The sequence below is a fragment of the Panicum virgatum genome, chromosome 1N (genome assembly GCF_016808335.1).
Source record: "Panicum virgatum strain AP13 chromosome 1N, P.virgatum_v5, whole genome shotgun sequence".
Taxonomy (NCBI): domain Eukaryota; kingdom Viridiplantae; phylum Streptophyta; class Magnoliopsida; order Poales; family Poaceae; genus Panicum; species Panicum virgatum.
Window position 1 is genome coordinate 41,175,380 of NC_053145.1, and position 25,939 is coordinate 41,201,318.

The 25,939-nt window shown below is 44.5% G+C and overlaps 2 protein-coding genes across 3 annotated transcripts; one reads left to right on the forward strand and one right to left on the reverse strand.

The window, feature by feature from the left end:
* The first annotated feature begins 17,044 nt into the window (after positions 1-17,044).
* Positions 17,045-21,342, forward strand: LOC120655854 (glycerophosphodiester phosphodiesterase GDPD2-like). Of its 2 annotated transcripts, none has more exons than XM_039933828.1 (7): positions 17,045-17,570; positions 19,643-19,702; positions 19,804-19,884; positions 19,978-20,178; positions 20,267-20,362; positions 20,467-20,663; positions 20,754-21,342. In XM_039933828.1, exons 1-7 carry the CDS (start codon positions 17,310-17,312, stop codon positions 20,983-20,985), a joined length of 1,128 nt encoding a protein of 375 aa, XP_039789762.1. In that variant the 5' UTR covers positions 17,045-17,309; the 3' UTR covers positions 20,986-21,342. The 2 variants fall into 2 exon arrangements, with proteins under 2 accessions (XP_039789762.1, XP_039789760.1); XM_039933826.1 differs by having other exon boundaries at positions 17,056-17,570; positions 19,605-19,702.
* A 673-nt stretch (positions 21,343-22,015) lies between these two features.
* Positions 22,016-25,456, reverse strand: LOC120655855 (the record flags this gene model as incomplete). Its single annotated transcript, XM_039933829.1, has 10 exons — positions 22,016-22,502; positions 22,589-22,771; positions 23,440-23,525; positions 23,621-23,684; positions 23,757-23,800; positions 24,002-24,082; positions 24,357-24,399; positions 24,466-24,535; positions 24,635-24,696; positions 25,289-25,456. Coding segments are annotated over 10 exons (942 nt in total), but the record flags the coding sequence as incomplete, so codon positions are not given.
* Between the last annotated feature and the right edge of the window lie 483 nt (positions 25,457-25,939).

The following is a 25,939-nucleotide window of genomic DNA, read 5'->3' on the forward strand; positions in this document are numbered from 1 at the left end:
CTCCTACCTCGTTCGTTAGAAAAAAATCAAGCAGCAACCCTGCGTTAAGCAATGAGTATGTTTTTACGTGTTTTTTTTCCTTAGCTTCTTTTTAGAAAAAGCACCAAAACAGACGAGTCAGAGCTCTCCGTCGAAGAAAAGCAGATGAGTCAGCGCTGCATACTTTCCTTGTATCTGTTGACAAGTCAACCCCTGCAGCCGAGACGAGAGTACCGGACGCCACGACCACGTAGGCCCGTTGGGGCGACACAGCCACGGCATGACAGCATCAGACACACCTGGCGGCTGGCGCAGCGCAAGAGGGGAAAAAGGCAGCAGCTTGCTTCACGTACGGGCTGAAAATATCTGCAAGTCCATGATTCGTGGCTGCCGAGTCAGTGCACCATCAGAGACACAGAGGCTAAGCTAACACGGCCATCCAAACCAAGTTAGGATAAGGCGTGCACCTCAACCTGACTTGTGCTTCCTTGCATCGCGGACCTTGCCGCGCCAGCATGCGAGCCGATTCACCAGCAGCTACTTGCTCGATCAGGCGCTGATCTGGATCATCTGATCGCCCCAGCAATAATGCGTGGATATTCATCTTAAAAAGGGCAATAATGCAGGGGTTAAACAAACTGAAACCGCATGGTCAGTGTGGGGCCTCTCAATCATGGAGCCTGATGCGTCCTCGACTACAATTCCAAAAGAAAGGTGTTGCAAGTGTCGTGAGAAATAACGTGGTCGTTTGGTGGGCCGACATGGAAGCCAATATAATGCAAGTAGTAAATCCTTTTAATTTGGTAGCTTACCGGCGCGGCGCTTGAATTAGTCTTTACCCATGCTTTCCCGGTTGGTAAATTTACCAACCTACTAATAGACTATATAATCTTCTCTTGCAATTTCTAAGACTTCATTAGAACCGTCAAAGAAATAAAATAATGACCCCCTCTTTATCTTTTTCCTCCAGCAAAGTCCTAAACTAAGTTTCAGGGAAACTCTATCCCCCCTTCAAAGTCTGAGCCTCTCTTTTCTTAAGTAACTTTTTTTGAAGGGTTTCTTAAGTAACTTTAGTTAATTACCAGAATGATTGGTTTATTTGTCGACCATGTTTCGCTAGCATTATTCAGATACGCCATACGTACGGTTAGGGCAACGTATCTAGTAACAAAATGAATCAAAGGTACAAAGTGTACGCCACCACATCAGCAACTTGAACCAACTAATGCGGTCATGCTTGCTGTGCGGTATTTGGTCGCAAATAAAAACAGAAAGGGAGATGCCCTTATTAGCAACTTGCTCGCGCCTTCTCTTTCTTCGTTTCGTGACTTGCTATGCTTCTGCAACGTATGTCATCAACACTGGCGTTGTATAATCCAAGTTGCCTTACTAAGGCACCGTTCGTTTCTACATCAAACTAGAATCTTACCATTTAGTAATATTAAATAAAGTATAAATATAAAATTATTTTCATATATGGGAGCTAAGTTGTGAGACAAATCTAATGAGTTTAATTAATTCGTAATTTACAATGATGATGCTACATGTTTTCTAAAAAACGGTGATGCTAATGTAAACATCCGCTCATTAGATTCGCTCTCGAATTAGCCTAGGGATTCTGCAGTTAGTTTATAATTAGACTTTGTTTAACACTTCTAATGGGTATCCAAACATCTGATCTGATGTGACTTCTAATTCTTTTCCCACAAAGAAAACGATTCAGCAGTTCATTTAATAAAGATCGGACTGGGTGGTGCCATGCCTCATGGAGGGCCGAATCAATCCCCGGCCTAACGAGGAAAAGGCAGTCTGAAACTCTGAAGACTAGCTAGTTAGCCCACCCTGCACTGCTGGGAGGCAGAGGAGACGAGCACCCATACATCTGTCAGGTTTGAAGCTGTGAGATACTTCCGGCACATAGATTCTGCCCCTGTTCGCTGTGTTGGTGCTGGAGACTGTTGCTGGAGTGGTGTGAGAGAAAAATACTGTTGGCTGGCTGGTGACTGGAGGCTGCTGCTGGAATGGTGTGAGAGAAAAATACTGCTGGCTGGCTGGAAGCTGCTGGAGCAGAACAGGGTTTTGTTGGAGGTACTCAAATGACCTGCTCCGGCACTTAAATTGTGTTGGAGGTACTCAAATGACCTGCGTGTTACGAGGGCGATTTTTTCGCGTAAGAACCTCAAGTGTAAACGAATGCTTGTCCTGAATTGCCATGTTAAGGGACCAAACACCAAAGGACCCTAAAAAGAAAACGATTCAGCAGCAACCAACAAAAAAAGATTGTGAAATACGGCAATGTTACTAATTAATACATCTAGAAGTCTAGAACGAGCCAACCTGACGTGGACGACGACTCGAGCTGCAGCCTGTAGGCGTACGAGGACTAGCCAGCTATTTACGAGGCTTTGTTTAGATCCCAAAACACAAAATATAAAATTTTTGTAAATTATTTGCATGGTATACTAAATATAGTCGAAAAATAAATCGCATTACACAAATGGACTGTAAATCGCGAGACGAATCTAATGAGCCTAATTAGGACGTGATTAGACACTAAATTGCTATAGTTTTGTTGCAGTAAATATGCTTTAATGATGAATTAATTAGACTCATTAGATTTGTCTCGTAGTTTACAGACGAGATATGTAATTAGTTTTATAATTAGTCTATATTTAATACTTCAAATGTTGAAGATTCTTTTCCAAAAATCTAAAAATGCAAAATGCAAAGTGGGCCTCAGTCTTGTAGCTAGCCCCTTCCTGCTCGTCGTGAACCTTGTGCGTCTACAAACTCTCCAGCAACGACTCTGCTATCCTTTCCGACGAAGCTGACAAATCCGAGCAACCAAAAGTGACGTTGATGACACACTGCCAACAGCCCCCAATCAGTGATGCGTACGAGCGTCAGAGACGCTCGGCGGTCGGCCTCGTACGCATCTGGATCGGAGTGGAACAACTCGACGTCGTCTAGACAAGATCGAGCATCGCGCCACAACACCACCGGCCGGCCGGCCGGGAAGAACTCGATGCCGCTGTTGGAATGGAACCCATCGCCAGATCTTTGCACCGCAGATAGAGTCATAGAGCATCATGTCCATTCCTGCGGCTCGATCTGTCTGCGAAAATATGAAGAGATAAATGCAGTATTATCGTGAAGCTCGCATGAACTGACGACAGAGCAGCCTCTAGCTAGAACCGTGTAAACCACCCTTTATTCCAAACAGGCCAGAGCTGGAAAGCGCATGAGATGCAACATCGACATTAGGAAAGCGTCTTGGATTCACGGTGCAGAGACATCTGGTTTTGATATGGGTGCACACGGAAAAATCTCATGAGAGATCCCACAACTTTGTCTTTAGCTAGTGCAAGTGCAGTAGTACAGCATGTAGTGATACAGTATTATTTAGTATATATGCGATGGGTTATTCCTTCGAGTAAGTGCACAGGAATGGATTCCCACTAGGCACTAGCAGCAACGAGATGACACTTGAGAAGAAAAAAAAACTTTGGCCGTGTTTGGTTACATTGCATGGATTTACGGTAGCATTTTTGACCAAAAATTTAGAGTAGCAAACGAAGTCTAATTACAAAACCACCTCCACAATCCCCCGTGTAAATCGCGAGACGAATCTAATGAGGCCTTTGACCGCGCGATTAGAGGATGGATACTGTAGTATCACTGTAGTAAATCATTAATTAATTACGGTCATTAGATTCATCGCGAAAAATTACACCCGTCCCTGAAAAGGTTTTGCAAATAGATTTCATTTAGTACTCCATGCATACAAGATTCTCTTCTCGAAAAACGTGCCGAAAAATTTCTCCCCGTGACCCAACACGGCCTTTGTTTAAGCATCCAGGAGTCAGCTGTGTTCTCTTTCTAAAGATCTCCGGAATACTTAATGGATGTACACTTTCATTTTGCCTACTGCCTCATAGTACAACTTGCTTCGGACGTCATATTCAAGTTGCATGCAGATATATACTCCCTCCGTTCTAAATAAATATTCATTTATCCTTTAATTTCATTTCAAAAAAATAATTTTTTAAATTATAGTAAAGTCTATCTAATTAAAGCAATATCAAATAAAAAAATAATTATATAGAGAAGGGTACCGAGCCAGTCAAATGCATAAGATCAGTCTCAGTGGGAGTGGCATTACATAGAGTTACCAAGATCGAAAGTTTGGTAACTGTGCCAGAAGAGTGTTATGGTGATGACACTCCTTTCTCATCTCATAAAACTCCCTCTCCTCTCATCTCATAAATGACTCTATCACATCAGCAAATTTTCTTATGTGACATAACATTTAATTTTTATGCCACTACTATGACACTCCCATTAGCCTAAGTAGATGCTACTTTTCAGGTTCCAATGCATTTGCATTTATTAGAGATATAGGTAACCAAATGAACAACCCAATTTTTAATCGCATTATCACAACTGCTATAGTTAATTAGATGTAGCATGGTAGCAATATAATATTTCTGAAATTTTCTAAACGAACACTTACTTTGAGATGGATGGAGTAGTTCACATCCAAAACTTTTGTTTAACAGTGCAAGAAATTATTTAACTCAATTGCATCATTTATTTCCCTTATTTTGTATACTTTGTAATGTACAATTATCAATTTTATGATAAAAACATCATAAAGTGCCATTTTCGGATGTCTTCGTAATGTTCAAGCTTTGACCATTGATATATTTTGAATGTTTAATTGACCATTGTGTTGTCGGTCAAAACCCACCGGCGAGTAGCAACAGGCAACACGAAGAGCCGGGAGGCTGCCGGGGCGCTGGCTGGCACTGGTCCCTCGGTCAACGGCCCAGATCCTGGCACACGCCGATGCTTCCGGAGATGCAGGGCGTGCCACCTGACCTATACCCAATCAGGAAGGTGCAAACGTACTTTCGATGGTTTGCCTGCATGCACAAACACATGTAAACATTAGTCCGAGCCGTGGTCGGCTCCCCGGGACGACTCTTGCATCGACTTTAAAGAGTCGATCGAGTCCCGGCGTCAGATCAGATCTGCATATCTGGATGTTAATAGATAAGACAAATAACTGCAAAAACTGCTTCAATTAGATCTAGTTAATCCAATCCACGACGGTCAAAGCTTCACTGCTAGATCGGAACATCCTACACGTAATTAGGCCTAACCAGCGTAATAGATAACCAAACCTTAACCAGAAAAGAGGCCTAAGAATAAGCGAAAGCCCGGATCAATCCCTATTAAGATCAAAGCAAAGCATCTAAAACGTCGCCAGATCATCCAACCCGTTTGCAAGGCCTAACCTAGCACATATTAAGCCAATTCTTAAGTATAAGAACAAACCATAACAGATTAGATCTACTAGATAAAAAAGAAGCATTGTGTTATCTCTACGCGACTAACTCTATACAACGAGAATTAGCATAAGAATAAAACGAGGTCACGCAGAGATAACATGATATTCGTAGATGGTAAACAACAAGAGCATGATAGATCTACTAAAGGACATGCTACGAACATCAGGATAACTAGCACTACTCGCCATAAAAAACGCTTCAGTACGAGTAATACCAAGGTAAAAGTAAGAACAATGCCGCCCTGATCACAAGAAGTGATCAGGGCAGCATGGCGCTTACTTGGATGAAACCCTAGGATTAGGGGTGGCGGTGCGCCGAGAATTGTTGTTGCGAGACGTGATGTCGTTCTTTTTACAAATATCATAGGGTACATATTTATAGTCATGTAGACTTGACGACCAAGTTAAACAAAACCTAGTCCAATACGAAAACTAATCTATGTCTAATGATTACAGATAAAGAGAGCCCATTGGCTTCCGACGCACACAGATAAGAAGAGCCCATCGGCTCTTGGCATGGACCACAATCGCCTCTTCTCTGGACAATCTGTATAGGCCCATCGGCAGCTTCGGCCCATATCCTTCTTGACCAAATTCTGGTGGTAACACAGCCGATTCACAAGCCTTCTTTAATTTCCGCACTAAGCCCAACTTGCTCTCGGCCTATTAATTAACCATGTTAATTTATGGCGATAACACATGCCCCCAAATTTCAAAGTATGAATGCTTTGAAACTTTGGATAGTCGACGCCTCAATCTGCATGATAGACTCAGCGCCTCGGCTCTTCTGATGCTGCTCTTCTGATAGCTAATGTTTTACTGATAGCCGACGCAAAGAGACGAATCGACTTTACTCCTCCTGCTAAATAACTTGGATCTTTTGAATAGAAAATAACTTCACTCCTCAAATGATTCTCTCAAATCGCTCAATGTGTATGATTCCTCACCAAAGCATTATATTGCCTCCTTTCTCCCTATCTCTAGTATGGCTTTTTGTGGAGTTCAGGGTAGGGAATGAAGAGGTAGCATACTCGGGCCGCACATGTTGCAAAGTTAAAGACCGGATCCAATAGAGAAAGCAAGTCATACAATCAGCTCAAGATGTGCATGTGTGTGAAATTTTTGTGGTTGGAACTCGCATCCCCTTTTGCAGAACTCTCCCTTTTATCTTTTGCTGAGATATGAGCTGTCTTTCATTTTTCTTTCTTCTTTTTTTTCTTCTCATGCTTTTTGGGGGCACAGACATTTATATTTTTTTCTTTTTTTTACATAGCCCAAATCTTTCTACATGATGAATATAAAGAGTTCTGTCAAAAAAGGAATGGTGCATTTTTATGGATGGAAAGCATATACTTGCGTAACTTCCAGTGTAGAAGTCAACATTTGAGTGGTTGAGTACATGGAGTGTATGTGATCTTGATCTTAAAAATATGAAGCGAATCTCACAAGGATCACAAAGAATTTGACAATGCTCAATGCAAACACAAGCAGCATATGAATAAAGGTTTTAAATGTGTGTATATATGGCTCTGGTAGGAATTTAGCATATCACTGAGGAGCTAAGCTATTTAAATTCAAAATTCCCAAGTATTTTGCAGTAAGAAATAAAGTTTGCTCGTCATACCGGTATCAGTAGTGTTGGCGGCATTGGCAATTTGTTGGTGATCTCCTGTAGCTTCCCGATGCTCTCAACAATTGGTCGATAGAATAGATCCTGCTCTCTTTTTTTTATATGCTGGAGGAGATGTAACGCATCGGCTTTCCTTAATGTTACTATTCCTGGAGGTGATGGCAACATATCAGCTCCCCACACTGTTCCTGGAGGTGATGGATTTCAACTCAACGTGTTGGCCTTTTATAATACAGCCAGATGGATTTCATCGGCTCTTGTTATTCGCCTTCCCACATGCTCGGGAAATATTTCTTGAGGTGCTGGCCATTGACGGCTGCAGGAAACTTGACACCGTCTAATTCTTCAAGCATGTACACATTTCCAAGCAAGACTTGATCAACCTTGTACGGCCTATTCCAAGTTGGATACCACTTACCATACTTCCTATCTTTAGTTCCCAATGGTAGCACTGCCTCCCAAACCAGGTCTCCGACATGGAAATCTTTTGGCTTGACCTTTTTGTTGTATGCACGAGCGACTTTAGCCTTGTTTTCCTTTATCTTCTCAAGTGACCAAAGTCTTAGCTCCGTGAGATTCTCCACATTGTCGCTCATCAAGGCTGCATACTCCTCAGCCGACAGATCATTCTGGAACTCAACACGCCTCGATCCGGCCGTGATCTCCCATGGCAACACAGCGTCTTGACCGTAGACCAGATGGTATGGTGACGTCTTGATGGATCCGTGACATGAAATAGGATATGCCCACAAAGCCTCTGACAACACCTCGTGCCAGCGCCTAAGATATTCATCGATCTTCCTTTTGATCAGCTTGATAAGGCTCTGGTTGGATGATTTAGCCTGTCCATTAGCCTGTGCATAATATGGGGATGATCTGATCAGCTTGAACCCTGTGTCATCGACGAACTTCCTAAATTCCTCCGATATAAAGACCGATCCTCCATCGGTCGTAATGGTCTGGGGAATCCCGAACCTATGAATGATGTGCTCTTTAACGAAACTGATCACATCTTTCGATGCCACCGACCTCATGGGTACCGTCTCCACTCATTTCGTGAAATAATCCGTGACAGCCAACACCCATTGGTGACCTTTGCTGGATGGCGGGTTGATCTGGCCAATCATATCCATGGCCCAACCCCTAAACGGCCATGGCTTAATGATAGGATTCATTACTGATGCCGGCACCATCTGAATCTTGCCGAATCTCTGACATGCCTGACACCGCTTGTAATATTTAAAGCAGTTCTCAAGCATGGTAGGCCAGTAATATCCCGATCGCCTAATCAACCACTTCATTTTATGAGCCGATTGATGAGTACCGCAGGCTCCCTCATGAACCTCATGCAAGAACCGATTCAACTCCGAAGGCCCCAGACATTTAAGTAGCAGTCCTTCCAAAGTCCTGTAGAACATATTGTCCCCTATCAGAACATACTTCATAGCTTTGTGTCTTATCCTTCTGGATGCCCCCTGAGCCGAATCCTTCAAATAATTGAAGATATCGGCTCTCCAATCTCCAGGTTCTAGAAACTGAACCTCTACATCGACCCCATCGGCTGTTTCCTTGTATCCGGAAGCCATCTGTGCCAAGTCATTGGCTTCATTGTTCAAAGTCCTGCATATCCAATGGAAATTAATGTACCTGAATCGTGATATCAACTCACGGCACTGCATCCATATCGGAAAAAGAGCCTCGCTCTCGCATCTATATTCTTTCGTGAGCTGAGAAATCACCAGCTTTGAAACCCCAAATAGTTCCACCGCTTCTGCACCAGCTTCCAGAAGTAATTCCATCCCTTTGCGAACGGCCTCATATTCTACTAAATTATTGGTGCATGGAGTAGTCACCCTGATGGAAAAGGAATAAGTCGCCCCTCGAGGCGATCCCAAAAGAATTCCTACACCGCACCCATCATCACACGCCGATCCGTCGAAAAACATGGCCCATGGACGTATGAAAAGTGCAGCCACATCAGTGCTGATCCTGTCTGCAATGAGATCCGCCAATGCCTATCCCTTGACTGCCTTTGCCGGTTGATATCGGATATCAAACTCTGACATCGCGAACATCCACTTTCCGAGTCGGCCTTTCAGAACAGGAGCCGATAGCATATGCTTTATGACATCCGATTTGCAAATAACGATTGTTTCCGCCGAGAGCAAAATATGACGAAGCTTTGTACATGTAAAGAATAAACAGAGACAAAACTTTTCAATCTTAGGGTACCTGGTCTCGGCGTCCAACATGCGCCTGCTAAGGTAGAACACAACCCTTTCCTGTCCGTCATGCTTCTGAACCAGCACCGAGGCGATGGAGGTGTCGCCTACGGACAAGTATACGTAGAAGTGCCTGTCTTGCTGTGGAGGAACCAAAATTGGAGGCTTCGACAAGTATTCCTTGATTTCATCGAAAGCTTGCTGCTGCTCTGCCCCCTAGTGAAATTCATCATCGGACTTGATCTTCACAAGACCCATGAAGGGCTCGATACGTCCAGACAGATTGGAGATGAATCGTCTGACAAAGTTGATTTTGCTGATGAGCTTCTGCAACTCCTTCGTAGTAGACGGCCTCATCGTCCTTACAGCTTCTTGACTTTTTAGGCCGATTTCGATCCCTCGCTCATGTAATAGGAATCCTAAGAACTGACCGGCCGATACACCAAAGGAGCATTTCTTCGGGTTCATTCTGAGCCCAAACCTCCGAGTCCACTCCAATACCTTACGCAAATCTTCCAGATGTCCCCAAGCCGATGTGGACTTGACCACGACATCATCAATGTAGGTTTCTACCAGTTTGCCGATGAGATCATGAAAAATGTAATTCATGGCGCGTTGATATGTCGCACAGGCATTTTTCAATCCAAAGGTCATAACCAAGTACTCGAACAAGCCGACCGCGCCTGGTACTCTGAACACGGTCTTGCTTATATCCTCTGGGGCCATGAAGATCTGGTTGTAGCCGGCATTACCATCTATAAAGCTCAGCATTTTGTGACCGGTAGCTGTGTTGATCAATGTTTCCGCGACGGGCATCGGATACTCGTTCTTTGGCGTTGCTTTGTTGAGGTCTCTGAAATCCACGCAAACTCGCCATCGGCCATCCTTCTTTTGTACAGGGACCACGCTGGAGATCCATTCTGCATACCGACATGGCCTGATGAACCCTGCATCCAACATCTTTTGCACCTCTTTCTTAACCTCCTCTATGATTTCAGCCTTCATCTGTCATGCTCGTTGTTGAAACGGCCGAAATCCTTTCTTAAGCGGGAGCCGATGTTCGACGATGCTTCTATCCAGACCGGGCATTTCAGTATAATCCCACGCGAAACAGTCCCGGTATTCTCTCAATAGTGCTATCATCGGCTCACGCAGGCTCGGGTTTAACTTTTGCTGATAAATGTTGGTCGCGGCTTATCCCCGGGACCGATATCAACTTCCTCCAACTCGTCAGCTGATGTAAACCCATACCCCCAACTTGCCGTCGCCTATAAAATCAACTATGGACGCAGGCAACTCGTCGCCACCTGCCACGTCGACAGCAAACACGGAGAAATAACAAAAGAAAATTTTCGGCCGACCGCATGGGCTGGCCATTTCTGTATTACCATTCGAAACTGAATGCTCATCAACTAACCAACTGCCAGAGCAGGCTATTGTTTGTTCATAATGTAACAGTTTCAACTCCAAATAAGAATTATATACTTTTTGGGGCCGGTCGCTGGGACCGGCCTCTCTAAACCTGCTGAATTCCGTAGCATGCCAGAATGTGTTTATTCTGTGAGGCCAGTGGATAAGACCAGCCTCAATCCATTTTTTGTCGCTTCGATCCGATCACAGTCTTCTAGCACAATCCCTGAGATCGGCTCTTGTCCTTCCGCGTCCTAGGCGTTCATATCTGGGAGCGAAACCTCGCTGGAGTCATCTACACGGACCACCTCCACTTCGTCGCCATCCCATTGAACCAAACACTGGTGCATTGTGGAAGGAACACAACAATTGGCGTGAATCCAATCACTCCCAAGCAGCACTGTATACGTACTCTTACTATTGACGATGAAGAACGAAGTTGGGACGGTCTTGTGGTCAACTGTCAACTCCACATTGAGGACACCCTTTGCCTCCGATGGCTGCCCGTTGAAATCATTGAGCATTACGTTGGTCTTGATAAGGTCAGCAGCAGAACGACCCAATCGGCGCAGCACTGAATACGGCATCAAATTAACTGCGGCGCCAGTATCGACCAACATCCTGTTCACAGGCTTGCCGTCGATGATCGGCTGGGGGCCAAGATCGAGCTGTGCGACGGCCAACTCCTCCGGTTGGGGTGCTCGAAACTCCGATGGGAGCACGAACACCATATTCACATCAGCTGATGGCTTCTCATCGGCTTTTGGCTGCTTGGGGCGCCACTCCCTCCTTGGAGGGCACCTTTCCACCCTTTCGCGGGTGCTTGACTTGCTCCGCGAGATCCGGACGCGCCTTCCTCAGCACGTCGAGGTACCTTGCTTCCGCCTCTTCGAGATTGCGTAAGCGCTGCACTCTGCGCTTCTGTGAGCGACTCAGTCCGTCAGGACACCATCGTGGATGATGATATTTATCCTCTCCTTCGAGCTCAAGATTATCCCTGGATGGCCGCTCAACATGGTCGGCGTGACGCGCTTTGGGCCCCAAGCACCGGAACACCGACGTCTCGCCTGACTGGCGTTCCCGAGGCCTACACTCCAGGCAATCATCGATAGTAGGCAATCGGCTCATGCCAGAATTCCAACAGTACCTGAAGAACGGGCAATGCCAGTGGTCGCGCACAGCCTGGCGCCTCCCTAGCGTTCTCCCCGTGCGGTGCTCGTACCCCTCCTCTTCCGATTCATACCGGCGACGCAGCTTGTACTGATACTCATATTTTTCAAGAAGCCGATTAGAAGCTGGGAGTTGATTACGGATGTGACGCACTTGTTCTTCAGTAATATGTTGCTGCGCCGACTCGTCTTCATCCTGGGGCCGTTTGCCAGAATCGGCCTCTCTAAACCTCTGCTCGTCACGGCGGCGTATGGGTCCTGCCATGTTAATCTGGAACGCAAAATTCTGGCCCTCAGGTCTAAGATCTGACAGCTCTACCATGTTAGCCTGTGGGAACAGTTGACTGCCAACCTTCATCGTGTGTTGGGCCAGAATTAATCGGCCTTGCTCAATAGCCGATTGTATCTGCCGACGCAGCTCCTTGCAGTCATTCATGGCATGGGTGAACGAGTGGTGCCACTTGCAGTACGGCCTCCCCTGCAGCTCTTGTGTCATTGGCAGCTTGTGATTCTCTGGGAGCTTCAACTACTTTTTCTTGAGCAGTAAGTCGAATATCTGCTCTGCCTTGGCCATGTCAAAGTCAAAGCCCTTCACAAGCCCCTTCTGTTTGACCCACTTGCACGGGACGGGATTTGCCCCCCGGGTCCACTCTGCTACAGCCACTTCTTGTTCCCCGCTAGAATCATCAGAATCATCTGCTTGGGCCATATTCACATGGCCCTTGAATTTTTCCTGGTACAGCTTAGGGTGATAGTGTTCATACGCCTTGAGCTTCTGTACCATGTGTGCCAGAGAGGTGAATTCCAACTGAAAAGCTAGATCCTTGATCAGCTTAGTGAGCCCCAGAACTGCCAAATCGACTGCCTCATTTTCTGTGATGTGCGATGAGTAGCATCGATTCTTAACCCCTCTAAAGCGCTGCACGTACTCCGACAAAATTTCCCCTCGCTTCTACTTGACTTGGGCGAGGTCGGCAATCCCGGCTTCAGCAGCCTCTGAGTGATACTGGGTGTGGAACTGATCTTCCAGCTGCTCCAAGTGCGGATCGAATCTGGGGCCAATGATGTGTACCATCCAAAGGCTGAGCCCGTGAGAGACTGGCAGAAGAACCGGACCCTCAGAGCATCCGATACTGAAATCATCCCGAGCTGCGTTAGGTATCGGCTCACATGCTCGATGGAGCTGGCCCCTTCTGACCCGCTGAACTTGGTGAACTCCAGGAGCTGATACTTGGGTGGCAACAGGATCAAGTCATAGTCGCTTGGGTACGGCTTGGAATAGCCGATCGCCTTTCTCTTGGGCAGAATGCCGAACTGGTCCCTTAGTATTGCGCTGATCTATTCCACACTAAGAACTCCTGGGGCCGAGGGCTCAAAACTCGGCCCGGTAGCGTACTCGCTAGCCATGCTTGTTTCTCCGCATCTGTCCCTGAAGCTCCTGTACTCACCAACTGTCCTGCGCGTGTTGGGTTGATGTTGTCAGGTATGGACATGCACGTGTAGCCGTGTGGGATCTCCTTAGGCGGCTCGCTCAGGAACTGGCCCTCCCCGGGATCTCCGCCGATCTTGTAGACGACGTAGATCGGCGAACTCTGCGGCCCTGGAGTTGTGAGCGAGTATGGCAATGGCGGCCTAGACTGAAGTGGGGCTTCTCCCCTGTGACTCCCCAGGATTGGTCCCGACGGGGAGTACTGGTTCCTGATCACCTCCTGGACGACGCGATGTACCACACGCTCGAGCTCGTTCACTAGGCTTTCTGAGTGCCGATGAAGCGAGTGAGCCACCATGTAATTCATCTCCTGGCGCAGGGCTCTGGTGCGCTCCTCTAACGGTATGGACAGGTCGACGTTGTCAAGAGCGCCTTCGGGTGAGAACCCCTTCCACCTGATGCCGTGGTTGCGGGTCCTCTCGAAAGAGCCGATGAGATCGGCTTCGAACTGAGCTTTGACCTCATCATACTTCTGCTGGTGTTCGGAGGTCAGCTCTTCATACGTGACAGGGTTGGTGGTCGGCAGAACCGGCACTTGGTTCTAAGGTCCAGTCATCCCGGCGGTGGACGTTGTTGCTGATGAAGGTCCCACCGGGCGTGCCAGAATGTGTTGTCGGTCAAAACCCACCGGCGAGTAGCGACAGGCAACACGAAGAGCCAGGAGGCTGCCGGGGCGCTGGCTGGCACCGGTCCCTCGGTCAACGGCCCAGATCCTGGCACACGCCGATGCTTCCGGAGATGCAGGGCGTGCCACCTGACCTATACGCGATCAGGAAGGTGCAAACATACTTTCGATGGTTTGCCTGCATGCACAAACACATGTAAACATTAGTCCGAGCCATGATCGGCTCCCCGGGACGACTCTTGCATCGGCTTTAAAGAGCCAATCGAGCCCCGGTGTCAGATCAGATCTGCATATCTGGATGTTAATAGATAAGGCAAATAACTGCAAAAGCTGCTTCAATTAAATCTAGTTAATCCAATCAACGACGGTAAAAGCTTCACTGCTAGATCGGAACATCCTACACGTAATGAGGCCTAATGAGCGTAATAGATAACCAAACCTTAACCAGAAAAGAGGCCTAAGAATAAGCGAAAGCCGATTCCCGGATCAATCCCTATTAAGATCAAAGCAAAGCATCTAAAATGTCGACGGATCATCCAACCCGCTTGCAAGACCTAACCTATTAGATATTAAGCCAATTCTTAAGTATAAGAACAAACCATAACAGATTAGATCTACTAGATAAAAAAGAAGCAGGGTGCTATCTCTACGCGACTAACTCTATGCAATGAGAATTAGCGTAAGATTAAAACGTGGTCACGCAGATATAACATGATATTTGTAGATGGTAAACAACAAGAGCATGATAGATCTACTAAAGGTCATGCTACGAACATCAGGATAACTAGCACTACTCGCCATCAAAAATGCTTCAGTACGAGTAATACCAAGGTAAAAGCAAGAACAATGCCGCCCTGATCACAAGAAGTGATCAGGGCAGCATGACGCTTACTTGGATGAAACCCTAGGATTAGGGGTGGCGGTGTGCCGAGAATTGTTGTTGCGAGACGTGATGTCGTTCTTTTTACAAATATCATAGGGTACATATTTATAGTTCTGTAGACTTGACGACCAAGTTAAACAAAACCTAGTCCAATACGAAAACTAATCTACCTCTAATGATTACAGATAAAGAGAGCCCATTGGTTTCCGACGCACACAGATAAGAAGAGCTCATCGGCTCTTGGCATGGACGACAATCGCCTCTTCCCTGGGCAATCTGTATAGGCCTATCAGCAGCTTCGGCTCATATCCTTCTCGACCAAATTCTGGTGGTAACACAGCCGATTCACAAGCCTTCTTTAATTTCCACACTAAGCCCAACTTGCTCTCGGCCCATTAATTAACCATGTTAATTTATGGCGATAACACATTGTAATGATGTATATGAATTGTTTCCAAACTACTTTCAAAATATTGTGACATAGTTAAATCTTGCGGACATTCGAAACTAGTTATTAGTGGTAAAAATAGTTTATTTGTGAGTCTGATGATGTCTAAACAAAATATTTTTATGATCAGAAGGGGCAATATATACTTGTGGAAATGGCATACAAATAATATATATGTCGTGTCCAAAATGTTAAACAATACAGGTACCAGAGAACATGTGAGGGCAGACAAGTAACTACCATATTCTCCAATTAAATATTCTGTATACTTTTGCAATTGTTTCCCTATAACATGCGAAATAATGGACCTTTTTTTTTCTCCAAACATGTTACAAACACAAATACAAATGCCCATACACCCCATCCCTTTAAATCACGCGTACGACCTAAACCAAATGTCTCTTAAGATAAACTATTTTCCGTGACACTTCATTCCACATGCTAATGAGATCATAGGTACGGTTATAATAACACTAGTCTACCAACCCGTGTTCCCGCACGGGCTAATTAGAATTAATATAGAATAAGGTCAATAATTATAATTATCTATCTCACGTCTTTTTCATCTATTAAATATTCTAACACATACTATAAAATATATATTTTCATTATTTAGTTACAATAGATTTCATTTTGTGCACCTTCATATATATTCAATATATGTTCAGTTGAACTATTTGCTTGTGAATTGGTATTATTATCTCTTCCATCATACATTAATATGGTGACATATATCATGAGTAATATTTTTATATAAATAATATATTAGTAATGATAGGAATAGTAATTATAGAATTTTATATTGCTGCATTTTAATATATTTTTATAATTATATAATTTAGATTCAGATTTATGAGGATTTAACTTGTAATAATAATGATATACTTGGATAATTTATATGCAAATTTAGGGGAGATATTTGTATTATTTTTATAATGGCATAGGTGGGTAATTTACACAAAAATTAGGGTGTTATTTTAGATTTTTTATAATGGCAGAAGTGGGTAATTTAGATAGATGTTTAGGGGGTTAATTTAGTCTATTTTTATAATGACAGATGTGAGTAATTTAGGAAAGATAACAGATCTGATGGTTATTATAATTAGAGTTGTTGGATTGATGGCTGGATGTTTCTGATTTTTGTGAGAATTTATAGGATTTCTCTATTTTTTCAGAGTGTCCATCTAGGATCCTAGGTGGCTTTACGTGAAAGCTCCAAAGGAGCCTCCAATTAGTAATAATAAGATCCTATATGGTGACCAAAGGAGCCTCCAATTAGTAATAATAAGATCCTATATGGTGATGGATCGGATTATTGGAATCTCCTTGTTGATAAGCTATTATAGATACCTGCTGTTTGGTACCGGCGGATCTCATGCCATGTGTAAAATGTTTGCCACTATTCTCAATCAAGTTGCACTAATTTTTATATTTTACATTGGAAAAACTAAACCGAGAGGCCTCTCGTTTTAGGTTTAATATAATGACCGACAAATCGACGATCGCTGGATGCTAGATCAATGGAGCAACTTTCCCTCTTCCTGTCTTCAGGATTGCTTGATTCATGGGCGTAGCTCGCTCCTCCCTTCATAGTGCAGAACATGATGAGGTGGGATGAGATGAACTAGCTTATCAAACCTGTGAAGGTTTTTTTAACGTATCTTTCCTTGTTCACCGTACGTCGACATTGTTAGCATCATAGAAAGTTCAAAAAAAGTCAAATAATAATAATAATAATAATAATTCAGGCTCGACTTGAGGTGGGTGTTTGTTTGGCCCTGAGTGCTTTGGTTTGGTAATAAAAAGGGACAGGGAAACAGAAACCCGGGCAAGACCCGTGGCTCCCATCCGAATATCCCGCAGGATAAACCCAAGATGGCACCCGGAATATTCCCGCCACGCCGCGGCCGCTTCGATTTCCACCGTCGCCCGCCTTATAAAGGCGCCTTCCCGTTTCCTTCCCCGTCGCGACCTCGCCACCCAATTTCAATTCGGTTCAACGCCGGCGCTTTCCGCCGCCTCGCCCCGGCCAAATCCTCCTCCGGTCCTCTCACCCCGCCGATCGAGCAGGAGACCAGCCGCGGCCGGCGCGACACGCACAATGGCCCAGCTCAAGGCCGCGCGCGTCGCCGACGTGCCCACCCTGGACGTGGTGGCCCCCGGCCTGGTGGTCGCCGGGGCGGACGCGGCCCCCGCGGCGCGCGCGCCGGGCGGGCGGTTCTCGGTGGTCGGGCACCGCGGGAAGGGGATGAACGCGCTGGCGTCGGCGGACCGGCGGCTGCAGGAAGTCCGCGAGAACACCGTCCGCTCCTTCAACGACGCCGCGCGCTTCCCCGTCGACTACGTCGAGTTCGACGTCCAGGTAGAGACGCTCTCGCTTCCTGTCCACCATTGGTTGCTCCTTTTCTTCCTTTCTCCGCGCGAGCACACCCAAAAAAGGGGGGAGAGAGAGAGAGAGAGTTAATTGTTTTAGGGTCGCGCGATTAACGAGGCAGCAGCGGAATAGCTAGCATTACCGGGCCGGCGCTGGGAGCTTTCGAGCAGCCACCGCGCCGCCGCGTTGGCGGTGGCGCTGGGCTTGTTCTGGCTGGCCTGCTTGACGGGGACAGCAGATCCACCGATGCGGGAGGGGCACCGCAGCTGACGGAGAGCACGGCGAGAGCGACAGCCTCTGCTCTGACTCTGAATCCTGATCTCTGAACCCCCTCGACGCGTTGCGCCGACCTGCGTGGCGTGGACGTGGAGCCTCTCGATCACGTTAGCTAGCGGCGCGCCCGCCCCATCCCCATGTGCCGCGTCCCGGGCGCCCCGGTCTGGCTCTGGCAGCGGGGCCATCGCCATCGCCAGCTGCAGCTAGCGCCCGCCATGTTACCGCGTCGGCGTCGGAGGAGCCGCCGAGCCGCCATGTTACCCTTCTCTTTTTTCAACAAAATAAATATATAAAAACAAGGGTGCAGAGGAAAGACAAAATTAATTTTTCAAGGGCATCTCAACAAAGGTTTCAATAGTTGGAATGAACCATATTTTATTCTGTCACGGATCATTGGGCCCACCATGGCCATGGTCATATTGCCCCGTCTCGGCAACAACCCGAGTTTCCCACCTAAAGATGAACTTGGAGGTGTTTAGTTGATGAAAAAGTTTAGGTCCCGGTCCTGTAGCACATTTCGTTGTTATTTGATAATTAATATTTAATTATAGACTAATTAAGTTTTAAAGAATCGTCTCGTATGAATCAGTTAAACTATATAATTAATTATTTTTTGCAACTACATTTAATGCTTCATGTATGTGCTCGAAGATTCGATGTGACGTGTACTGTAGGAACTTTTTAGGAACTAAACGCCCCCTTTGGCCATGTTTAGTTCGTGAAAAGATTTGAATTTTAGTACTATAGCACATTTCATTGTTATTTGGCAATTAATGTTTAATTATTGACTAATTAGGCTTAAAAATTCATCTAGTATGAAACAGTTAAACTATATAATTAGTTATTTTTAACTACATTTAATGCTCTATGTATATATTCGCAAATTTGATGTGACAGATATTGTAGAAATTTTTTTGGGAACTAAACATGGCGGAAAGTGTAAATTGTCTTTGCCTCGTTTGGATAGTTGCCGCTGGCTGCCAGGCCAAAAAATTGGCCTTTGACCGTGCCTAGCTGCCTTGTTTTGATGCCGGCCAAATTTAGTTCATTTTTGCGCCATGCCCCGACCAAATCGTGGGCGGCCAAAGTTTGGCTGGCCGATGCTTTGACACGGCAGACTAAAGCCGATATCCAAACGAACCCTAAGAGCCAAGTGACGATGCTTTACATCGTACGGTTTAAATATTTAACGTACTAGCTCGTTTGATATTTGTGAGGCGGAATCTGCTCACATGCCTGATTGATCCAAATTCCTAACCACCCTAGCATCTGCTCCCTTCATTCTAAAAAGAATGTAACTCTCGATTCACAAAAAATCAAGCAATTTCAAGTTTATTTAAATTTATATAAAAATTCTAACATTTATATCTCGGGAGATTTTTTTTTCCCGTTTGCACCCCACCTTGCATCGCCCTAGAACCCGCATCTTAGCTGTAACGCGAATATGGACCACGATGAGCATGGTGGCCACACTTTTGTGAGGCGAGAGACGGAACGATGGTACGGGGTCCCCTCTGATCGCAACTATATACCGAGAAGCTGCTTCTGGATTGCTGCTATCATCGACGTCTGACAGAAGCCGACGCATGTACTAGCTAAGCTCGTTTACAAGTTTTGCCTGAAACTGAATGAGTCTTTTCCTTGCGCTTCCAGTCTGCTTAAATGTTACAAAGAAACACACTGATTCGTTTTACTCTGCTTCTTGTCCCTCCTCTCTCCGTCTCCTCAATAATTCGGTGTGCAAAGATGTATCAGAAGAGAACCGTGAATATCGAATTTTGCAGGTCACCAAGGATGGGTGCCCAATCATCTTCCATGACAACTTCATCTACACCGAAGAAGATGTAAGCTCGTACTTCGTGCTACCATGTAGTGTATGTTACATTATTTGGTCAACTGCATGCCAAACTATACGTGGACCTTACTTACACTCTTCTTTTTTCAGGGCATAATTTCACAGAAGCGCGTCACTGATCTTCAGTTGGAAGACTTCGTCCAGTATGGACCGCAAAATGAGCAGGGGAAGGTAATAAATAGCAGAGCACCATCTCGCCCTTATGATATATAAGCAATTTGGGCTAGTAGCATCTCATTGTGTTTTTCTTGCTCATGAATGCAGATCGGGAAGCCCCTCCTTCGCAAAATGAAGGGCGGCAGAATGCTGAACTGGAATGTGCAGTCAGAGGATGCTCTTTGCACGCTTCAAGAAGCATTCGAGAAGGTGAACCCGAGATTGGGCTTCAACGTTGAGCTCAAATTCGATGACTATCTTGAATACGAGGAGGAGGAGCTCACTCGCATCCTCCAGGCCATCTTGAAGGCATGTGGAACACAACAAACTGTTTGTTCTTCTTTCTCTAGTTTGCTGTGAAGTTCCTGTCTAACAGTGTCGAGCATTTGATTTGCAGGTGATCTATGAGTACGCCAAGGACAGGCCTATACTCTTCTCTAGCTTCCAGCCTGATGCTGCGCAGCTCATGCGGAAACTGCAGAGCAAATACTCTGTAAGTACGCTGAACAAACTGCAAGCATGAAACATCATAGTATTGGTTTTCATTTATGAACAAACAGTACTGATCGCATCATCCATTTTATGCTCTTCGTTCAGGTATACTTCTTGACAAACGGAGGGACAGAGATTTACACTGACGTGAGGAGGAACTCGTTGGAGGAGGCCATCAAGCTATGCCTTGGCAGCGGCCTGCAAGGGATAGTTTCCGAGGCCCGTGGGATATTCAGGCACCCTGCTGCCATACCAAAGATCAAAGAGGCCAACCTCTCCCTGCTGACCTACGGAACATTGAAGTAAGAACAGTTCACATACAAATTTTGTAGCATCGCTGTACTACCACACAGTCTCAGTGTCCATGCTCAAATTTATCGTCCTTTTTGCAGTAACGTGCCGGAGGCCGTGTACATGCAGCACCTGATGGGGGTGAATGGGGTGATCGTCGACCTGGTGCCGGAGATCACCGAGGCTGTCTCCGAGCTCATCGCCCTGCCAGAGCCTGACCCTGAAGTCGAGAACTTGAGCAACAACCAGGCTGCTAAAGGCGCTGCAACACCGAATTTCTCGCAACGCGAGATCTCGTTCCTGCTGAGGCTCATACCTGAGCTTGTCCAATAATGCCTCGCCTTCCAGATGTCTATCATGAATGAATGATCTGATGTATTACTGATTTAGCGACCCGCATACAAGAAAAAAAAAAGCCCTTGCGCAGGGTTATATGTTTATGTAGGTTGATGATAAGTCTATCCTGTCCTTAAGCTTGTCCTGTTTTAATTTTGCTGGGAGGATTGGGGATTTGATCAATGCTGTAGTAGGCAGGGCAAGTGGTGGTGAGGTCTGACAGAAACAAGCTGACAAGTGTTTGGACCCCTGAAAGGAGTCTTGAGTGTAGTATCTGTAACGCAATACCGAGCTGTTTGAGTTAAATCGTAATGTATTGATGAGAGTTGTTATGAGCAGTGTATTTTTAAGATGGATGGAGCTGGCCTGCCATAGTATTGACAGGTTAAAACTTGTACTTGATGGGAAGGGTGTGATGAAGACGAATTATCAAGGTTCAGCTTTCAGAACAAGAATTTTATCTTTCTGTACCAAAAAAAAAACTGCAATTAATGTAAAAAATCCAAAAGAGCAAAAATCCAAAAAACTAACTGAAATCATGAATACCTGGAGTGAAAAAAAAGTATGTATCTCAAAGCAGAGCCTTATAAAAGAGCAATAGAAAATCCAGAGAATCGGACAGGTTTTGTTGTTCATATGTCAAGGGCTGGTAAGGTAAGTGCCTACGTTTGTCTTTTGTAAAAGAAATATGAAAACTTACCTATGTAGATCGCTCATCTCGCGCCTTCAGCTTCACTTGCTCATGATAATCATTAGGCATTTTCACAAAAGGAGACTGAATATCTGACCAAGTACAGCTCAACCAGGTACAGGCCATGCTGTTAGCTGGTACAAATTTTAGATTTTAGAGCAATCTTCTCGCAATTAAGATGGTATTGTTCAAATGACATGCATGATTGAAGCGCATAATATGCACCCCTATACCATACCATTTGCAACCACAAGAATTTTTAACCATAGCGTTCACACGCTGCAATTCCCATCAGGAGCCACGTGCTTCCCATCATTCATGTGATCATGTCCAAAATGGTTGAAAATAGCATACAATGCTCTGTCTGTTCCTGTGCCCGTGAACTCCTGACATTAGTCAAGTGTTTTGGATAACTCACCGATTGTTAGGTGAAAAAAAACAGGGTCAAAGTAAACAAGCAAAACAGTCCATTTGCCATTTACATCTAAAATTAGCATCGGTTTAGTTCCCCTTATGTGGATTTGCAACTTTGTAGTCCTCAGTGCAAAGTGGTAGCAGCAGCATCAACCCACTTGCGCCCACCACCAAAGTACTCCTAAACATTTCCACCAAGCATAACATGCAATAGAACCTAGTATTTACCCATTTGTAACACCCCACAAGCTAATCCATCTTCTCAAATCTAAACAGAACCTAGCAAAGAGTTGATATCAGGTGTTATGGTTGCAAGCTTTCCAATCTCCCCTATGCCACAGCAGTGTTTCTCCCTGGTATTGATCGCTACAACTTCCTGAGGAAAGATGCAATTCGAGCCAGCTGAAACCTGTACAATTTGTGAATTTTGAGCACATGAAGGGGTGGAAAGAAAGAAAATGCACCATGCAGAAGTCTATGGTTTTTACTACTTACATCAAAGAGCAGATCACCTAGTCTCATCTTCACTTTACCACTCTTGAACACAAGTAACTTCCCCATGAAGCCACCTGGGAGCTCTTTCAGAGCACAGCCGTGGATTGAGTCAAGCTGCCTCTTCCTGTTGTCCCCCATCGATTTTGTATTCATATTCATATTTGTGTCAGCATCTGCATAAGCCTACCTTGGTAAAGGAAGAGTCTTAGGAAACTGGAAGAAGAGCAACTGCGGTGTATGTGTATCTACCCTTTCCTGTCAGGGTAAGTAAATCAGTCAATATACATATACAAGACTGAATTTGAAAATAACAGTACATTTAACATGTGGGTTTTGCTTTGATGTGAAACATGATTAACAAAGTTAGTGTTAGATATATAGAGTTGTATTTGTGCTTGTATTGTGTTTCTTGTAACCCAAGCCTATACGGCCTATATAATGAAAGGTCACCCCCCCTTCCTAGGGTGTGTGGTGTTTATATGACAGCCAATCCTGTCCATCATCGACGAACGAAGCACATCGAGATTGACATTCACTTCGTCCGCAAGAAGGTGGCTTTGGGACAAGTTCGTGTTCTTCATGTGCCATCTTCACATCAGTTTGTTGACATTATGACTAAGGGTCTTCCTGTACAGTTGTTTACTGATTTTAGGTCCAGTCTTGGAGTCCGACAGGCTTCCCCTGCAGTTGCAGGTGGGTGTTAGATATATAGAGTTGTATTTGTGCTTGTATTGTGTTTCTTGTAACCCAAGCCTATACGGCTTATATAATGAAAGGTCCCCCCCCCCTTCCTAGGGTGTGTGGTGTTTGCCAATTCTTTACAATTAGAATGATGCATATGGTATGCGTACCGTCAAACAAAGTTCTTCAGCTGCACTCAGTTCACCATCTTGGGCTCTGCTGGATGAATGTCCCAATTCCGCTTCATCAAGAATTTCTGTCTTATACAATGGAATGCTAATGAGTACCAGACAAAGAGTAACACATCGTGCATCATGCCACAAAACACATAGGAAATAAGAACACAAGAACCTGTATCTCCAGAGTTGGGCCTTTTCAGTGGTAGAGTAACCGGACAATCGGTACATGTGTAGTCCTGAAGAAGTTACAAACAGATGAAGTCAACAAAAGAATGCATACCATGTTTGTGTTTTTTATGTCTACTCACCCATGGTTCATTGTGCTCCTTGGGTAATTTTATAGCAGATGTGCCTGAATAAACATGGAACAAACTATATAACCATCTTTTTCAGTTATCCAATTGTGTGATGCTTAAGATGTAAAAGCAGATAGCAAGGATGCTACTAATAATAAGTTTTACTTTTCTTTGCCAACTTTCAGAACACATTAAACTAATTTGTGAATCCAAAGGTGAAGTTAAGCATGAAAGGAATGGAAGTGCAAAGCTACTACCTGATGAAAAGCTTCTTGGAGTGGGAAAAGTTCTTGGAATTGAAGGGTATGCTTGTCCAAATGCGACCTGGACAGGAGTTCCTGTGTCATGATGGAGAAATAAAGAAATATGTTAAAAGTGAGCTATGAAAACTAAAACAAGAATCGCACTAGTTTCCAAATAGCATCCTACACTCCTACTAAAAGTAGGCTAGGCTTAAACTTTAGGAAGTTTATTCCGACAACAGCTTAAGTTGATTGATGAGTTAAACAACTTAATTCCCACTATAAAGAGAAATATGGAGTATGAGATCGAATCCTTACTAGGTTAGGTTAAGAAGATTTATAAGGAACACAAGACTGAAATCATAATCACCTTGCTTCTCATCCTTAGTTCCACTTCCGGGGCCATAAGTGCTCTGCCATATGATGCTAGGAATTATATACTACAGAATCAAGCATATGGAAAATGAGACATTTAGTACCTGCAAGCTCCCAAGTTTAGTTATCAGCTTCTTATCAATTGTCAGAACCTTGTTCTCCTCTTGTGGCTCCCTGTAGAATCCACCATAACTTTCATTCAACATATAATTTGCAACCTAAATAAGTGTTTTGGCTTGAGCAAATATAACATAAGAAAACATAGTCATTTACGGTTTAGGGATGATCTTTGGGGCTTTCTTAGGAAGAACTTTGGGTGAAAATTTAAGTCTAGTCTGCATTACAAAAAAGTAAAGAAAAGGTAAGCCAGAAAGCCTTAACTCATGCATGAACAAATTCACACAATTAAGGAAATTTACTCTTTGTATCCTCATTCTCCATAAGAGCAACTGGGATACATACAAGAATGACACAAAAAGGCAAAGGTAAAGGTGCACGCACATCTTTCAAAAAAGTATTTGCTAAGTTAACTATATATGCACACACTACCATAAGAGCAACTAAATCGCTAAGAACAACATATAGTTAACATTGGCAGCTCTATCATTATCAGTGCACATGGTAGCTTACAGTGGAGTAGCGATTTAGTACAAAATAGATAAGAACAACAACATATCTCCACTGGTAGCAGCAGTTCCACAGTACCCAGCGGTTTTTAAAAATGGTAACATATGCCGCACGATAGGAGCTATCAAGTGATCACTCATCCAGCGGAAACATTCTCTTAAATTGCTACAAGAACCAGGCCTGGTGGCAGGGGTGGATCCAGTATATACTTGTAACTGGGTCAGATTCGAACCAAAATATCTTACATTAGGGTTTGGGGAGCACGATTTCGCACAGCGGGAAGGGAAGGGGAGAGGGTACCTGGTGGATACTCTTCGCCGGTGCTGCGCCCGGCGAAGACCTTGCGTAGGCTGGCGCCGCTCGCTGAGTCGCCGCCGCCAGGAAGAGACAGAAGGGGATGAACAGGAGAATAGATAGAGAGGAGGAATGGAGGATGACCGGACTCGAGTCGCAGAGAGAGTCAGGCAGTCAGCCATCAGGGAGGAAGAACTGAGGAAGAGAAAGGCCCTGTTTAGATCAAAAAGGCGAAATTCAAAATTTTGTAAATTATTTGTATGGTGTACTAAATGTAGTCGAAAAATAAATCGTATTACACAAATAGACTGTAAATTGTGAGATGAATCTAATGAGCCTAGTTAGGTCGAGATTAGACACTAAATTGCTATAGTAACACTATAGTAAATATGTGCTAATGATGGATTAATTAGGCTCATTAGATTTGTATCTTAGTTTACACATGAGATCTATAATTAGTTTTGTAATTAGTCTACATTTAATATTTTAAATGTTGAAAATTTCCTTCTAAAATTTTAAAAATGCAAAATGCAAAATGATCTAAACAAACTCAAAAGACGAGGTTGACATGTGGGCCAACAATCATTTTTTCCTTTCTCTTGGTCCAAAATGGAGGACAACCACTGGATTTATTAGAGGGTAAAAATGGTGGACAAC

Coding starts and splice junctions, on each gene's coding strand:
- LOC120655854 (XM_039933826.1), top strand. CDS start 17,084: ATGGCACCCGGAATATTCCCGCCACGCCGCGGCCGCTTCGATTTCCAC. Junction 17,571..19,604: donor ACGTCGAGTTCGACGTCCAG/GTAGAGACGCTC, acceptor CGGTGTGCAAAG/ATGTATCAGAAGAGAACCGT. Junction 20,363..20,466: donor AACTGCAGAGCAAATACTCT/GTAAGTACGCTG, acceptor CTCTTCGTTCAG/GTATACTTCTTGACAAACGG.